Source organism: Notothenia coriiceps, unplaced genomic scaffold (genome assembly GCF_000735185.1).
Source record: "Notothenia coriiceps isolate Sejong01 unplaced genomic scaffold, NC01 NC01_scaffold00017347, whole genome shotgun sequence".
Lineage (NCBI taxonomy): Eukaryota > Metazoa > Chordata > Actinopteri > Perciformes > Nototheniidae > Notothenia > Notothenia coriiceps.
The window spans coordinates 45,828-48,233 of NW_011350048.1; the positions used below are offsets into that span (position 1 = coordinate 45,828).

The 2,406-nt window shown below is 39.4% G+C and overlaps 1 protein-coding gene across 1 annotated transcript in view; it reads left to right on the plus strand.

Moving 5' to 3' along the window:
* The window catches only part of aqp11 (aquaporin 11), a 3,856-nt gene extending 2,751 nt beyond the window's left edge, over window positions 1-1,105 (plus strand). Inside the window, exon 3 of the mRNA XM_010776764.1 lies at window positions 295-1,105. Within this exon, the coding sequence (XP_010775066.1) occupies window positions 295-398 (104 nt within the window). The 3' untranslated portion in view covers window positions 399-1,105. The remainder of the gene's footprint in view (window positions 1-294) is intronic.
* Window positions 1,106-2,406: the final 1,301 nt, after the last annotated feature.

The window sequence follows — 2,406 nt, forward strand, 5'->3', positions numbered from 1 at the left end:
ATTTTGGCCACTTTATGATGTCATAACGTTTTTTTTGGCTTGTGTAACCATTAGCCAATCACCACCTTATCATCTGAATCTCCTCCTAGAGCTCCATTGAGTTCTTTGTAACCAAATGTCTCTCAGAGGGGCGTGGGGAGGGGCTCCTTATTTTCATCTAAAGTAACAGACAGAGAATCAGCACTTTGGAAACAGGGCTGAAACAGAGGGGATTATGGGTAATGCTGCAATGATCTGTTTGGTGATTCAGCCAATTGTAGTGTAACTTCCTTTGCCTCTCCCCCCCCCCACCAGGTGTGGCGAGCTGCGTGCTGCTGTTTGAGAAGATCGCCCCCTTCCTCTCTGGAAAAAGCTCCATCAGACCGGACCAACCTGCCGTGCAGAAGAAGTCTCAGTGACACAGTGGAGAGGAAAGTCAAAATGTTATTGTCTTAAGCTTTTACTCCACGTGTCTGAGTGGAAAAACCAGGGTGGCATTTGTCGTAAACACTTGAAATGACTTTAAAGCACAAGGACACAACAAACCAGCTTTAATTAAGCAGACATTAAGGAACAATCATTAGCTTTTTAAAATGCTAATCAACACTAAGTGCTTAGACGCTGAAAAAAGACTTCACAACCTGCCTGAGATTTAGCACGTTTTTAAATGTAGTGATAGCTGCAAACAGGAAGTGCTAAAACATAATACTTCATACTTTTAAAGTGACTAATAATAGCTTTAGTTTACTTTAAAGTTACACTAATTACACACTGACACAGATATATCATATAAATGACAGGACTGTGACAGAACCAAAACTCCATGCCAAGTTTATTTTTTATTCCACTTTGGCTTTAGAACTATATTTGTATAGTTCTCACACCAGATTTTAGGATATGTAAGGTCGTTAATATAACATTTTGTCTGTCAAAGAGCCAGAGCACTAATGGAGAAGGTTATGTGACTGTAATGAATTCACTGCACACTAATGAACCAAAGTGCAAACGGATAGGAGTGTCTTCTCTTTGCACTTTGGTATTTTATGAGCCCTTTTTATTATATGGAACTTGTATAGCTACACATGCTGCGACAGAAGAGATGCACAATATCCCTCAATGCAAGCGTGAACGCATGTGAAGAAAAATTGTAACAAAGACAATTATTTGAAATAGAATAAAATATTACAGTTAAATATAATAAAAGACAATCAAACTTAAAATGTAACACATTAAAGAAATGTAAATGTAAGAAGATCATACATTTAATAAATAAAAATTAAAAAAAAAAGGGTAATAAATTACAATAAAATTAAATACCAAAAATGCAATCAAACTAAAAAATATATAATACAAAACAAATGTGAATGAAATGATGCCTAATCATAACGTGACTGATAAAGTCAGGGTTAGTGTTATGTACGTTGTTCCGTCGACTGTTAATAAAAAGGGCTTTGGTTGAAGTTATTAAGGGTTGAAGGGAAACAGAAGTTTGTTTTAGTTTGATGGGTGGGTGCATTTAATTGCGCAGAATTATTAAAGCATTATATTTCCACACGTTTGAAATTACACCAACGTTTCTCGGACACACTTGACAAAAAACTACACTTCACTTTTTTTTATGTATTATTAAGATGACCAAAGCTTCAGTTGTCTGCTCACCGTGTGTGTGTGCATATGGGAGGCTTTGGCTCAGTGGATAGTGCGCTGGACTTCGAATCAGGGCAAGTTCGAGTCCCACTGCAGTCAGCATGTCGTTGTGTCCCTGAGACACTTCACCCCAAATTGTTTTGTTTTTTAAGAATGTACTAACATCGCGAGACATTCCGACACCGAGACAAATTGTGCGGGTAGATTAGTAAACCTGGTGTGTTTACCGTTCAGGCTTCGCGTCGGGATCTTCGGGGCAGTTGAATGTTATGCACCCTCTATTCAAAAAAGAGAACGGAAGCGAAAAATACAAACAACAATTTGTGTCAGGTGCGCGTGACCTGCTCCGCTGCGCGTGCATCATTTCCAAAGTGCTTCCACAGCAGTGACACACATCATCTGTGGATAATCATTTATACACAAATGGTTAAAGCAACCATCACTAAACGCCAGCAACGCTGCATCTTCTGCAGACCGTAGCAACAGGTCAGATGGGACATCACGTGACCCTCCGTTGTGGACACTAGCTTACTGTAAAGTGGGGTTAGGCGGTCATGTTGCAGCTCGTGGTATACAAACAGACAAGGGCTAAAACATTCAAGTGAAAATAGAGCCATATTCTGACTGTATAAATGTTGGGTCAAACATAATGCATACAAAGCACAGATGCCTTCACCACGAATGGCTACAAAAAGATCTCACATCCCAAGCTTATCAACGAGCTGATGTTGCAGCTGAAATGTTCTCCAGGTCACAAAGTCAACCTCACATGATGATGTC